Source organism: Azolla caroliniana, unplaced genomic scaffold (assembly GCF_043228905.1).
Source record: "Azolla caroliniana isolate FFs.n. ecotype wild unplaced genomic scaffold, voAzoCaro1.0.p SCAF_8, whole genome shotgun sequence".
Lineage (NCBI taxonomy): Eukaryota > Viridiplantae > Streptophyta > Polypodiopsida > Salviniales > Salviniaceae > Azolla > Azolla caroliniana.
Window position 1 is genome coordinate 20,705,865 of NW_028230443.1, and position 2,045 is coordinate 20,707,909.

A 2,045-nucleotide genomic window follows, 5' to 3' on the forward strand; every position below is an offset into this window, starting at 1 on the left:
CCAACCGTAGGCACTGGATCTTACGTCCCGTTTCCATTTCCACGACAACGTTAATCATTATAGGCAACCATGGGATTTAGTTCATGTTTTATTATCATAAGCACTCCAAATGTTGTACCTTGTCCTGCATAGAATATGTCCAAACCTCGAAATGTACCAACTTGACCACTAAATTCAACTTTTTTATGTTCTTGAACACAAATTACATTTGCTTGAGAAGAGGTAATATAGCTCCAAAATAATTTCCATTTACTAGGGTTACAAAGACCCTGTATATTGAAGGAGACACATTTGACTTGTTTATGCATGATTAATATGGTTGAAGATATAAAACAAAGCAAAATACTAATCTGATTGCATATTAGTATCCCCGCCATGCTTATTTGCATGAAGCCTAATATCTGCATTTGACTCATCTTTGTAAATGTCCACATATGAGCCTCTACTCACCCTTTTCCAAGCTTCTGAGACTAAAGAGAGCATTGAAGCATTAATCTGTAAAGATGAACCTTGATTCTCAAGTGCATGAGTGTAGTTTCTCACCACCACAAGCATCTTACTTCTAAAATTTGCCAACCTTCATTGTTCTCTTTGTCCACATCAAAGGCTTTTTTCAAATCGTGCAGGTTTGATTGCACATTACCAATTGTCTGCGGGACTTTACTTTTCCCTTTGTCTTGTACTCTCGGTTTCTGAATGGGTTGCATCATAGATTGGTTTGTTGCCTTTGAAGAAGAAACCTGACTATTTTCTTTCAATGATGCAAGTTTCAACATTGCAGTTTCAGGTGGCTGAATGGTCAATGTTGGGCATTCTGATTGCATATGACCAAACTTGTTACATGTGTAACATGCACCTGCAAATTTGCCCCATTTCAACTTGAAAGGTCTTGCACCAATAATTGGATCATCCGAGTTGAGGGTGATACCTTCCAAGATCGGAACATCTATGTCCCAAAGAATGCAAAATCTATTAGAAGTACTTGTCGTTTTTGGGGGGCATACTACTCTCCCCATTCCTGCTACAATTGTAGTTAACAAGTGATTCCAATTTCGTGGAAAATCAAGCGCTTCCACCCAGACAGAACATTTGTGACGAATTAGCCCTTGATAGTCTTTTTTCAAAGACCACGGCAATGCATGAACCATTTTATCTCTATATGTTAAAGGAGATTCCTCAAGTAATTGAGTTTTGTACTTTGGTTCTGATAGCAATACTTCGTAAAACCCTCTAGCAGCGAAATAAACTCCACTAACTGCATAGACTTTAAACATTGCATTTATCCATTGAGCCACGTCATTTGTAGAAGGCATCTTCCCAGGAAAGAAAAGAATAATAGCATTTGACATGTACACTTTTAAAGGATTCAACAAGTCTTGTGATGGGATAATAAATGTCTTGCTTGGCAAAGGCCCATCCCATGTCTTCCTAGCCTCTGCAAAGTCCTCTACTAAACTATCCTGAAGCCATTTTGTATCTACGGGATCTTCTATCATTTCTTTCCTCTTCTTATTCCATACAGAAGATGATTTAGCCATCCTTGACAACAATAATGTGGTAGACCTACTGCTTTGTATGTTGAAATGTAGAGAGGTCTAACAAAGGTAATTAGAGGAGCAAACCTGGTGTCTCACAGCTTAGGTCGAAATAGGCAGGTCTTGAAGTCTGCACTCGGCTAAGATTTGAGTGAATTTGACATGTTCAATCCATCCGGAAGGCTCCAAAACCCCCAAAATGACTCAAACCTTGTCCGATTCCAACTCCAGATGAAGGAGATATGAGACTTGAAAGGTGAATTTTGTCTCTCTAGGACTACTTTTGACTCTGGCCTACCTTTGACTCTAACTCGCCTACTTACCTTTGACTTTGGCCCACCCTCGATTATGTAGAGCCTTCAACTCTTACGAACTTTCGAGTTTAGAAATCATTTGACTCTAACAATCATTCAACATTGATGAGCCTTTGAGTCATCCATCCTCTCTACTTTAAGTCCTCGGTGGTTTTGCTCAAGGAGCACACGTATGTGCGTAACTTCACAACAATAT

At 39.2% G+C, this 2,045-nt stretch overlaps 1 protein-coding gene across 1 annotated transcript; it reads right to left on the bottom strand.

Annotated features, from left to right (window-relative positions):
• Window positions 1-345: 345 nt before the first annotated feature.
• LOC147861302 (uncharacterized) lies at window positions 346-1,493 on the bottom strand. The gene is made up of 2 exons (XM_087323367.1): window positions 561-1,493; window positions 346-495 (listed from the first exon to the last, which is right to left on the bottom strand). The coding sequence occupies exons 1-2, from the start codon at window positions 1,347-1,349 to the stop codon at window positions 346-348; spliced, it is 939 nt and encodes a 312-aa protein (XP_087179493.1). The 5' UTR covers window positions 1,350-1,493.
• Between the last annotated feature and the right edge of the window lie 552 nt (window positions 1,494-2,045).

Excerpts from the sequence above, each read along its gene's own strand:
- LOC147861302 (XM_087323367.1), bottom strand. The coding sequence starts at position 1,349 with ATGTCAAATGCTATTATTCTTTTCTTTCCTGGGAAGATGCCTTCTACA. Across the intron at positions 496-560 it reads AAGGTTGGCAAATTTTAGAA|ATTAATGCTTCAATGCTCTC; the intron begins GTAAGATGCTTG and ends TCATCTTTACAG.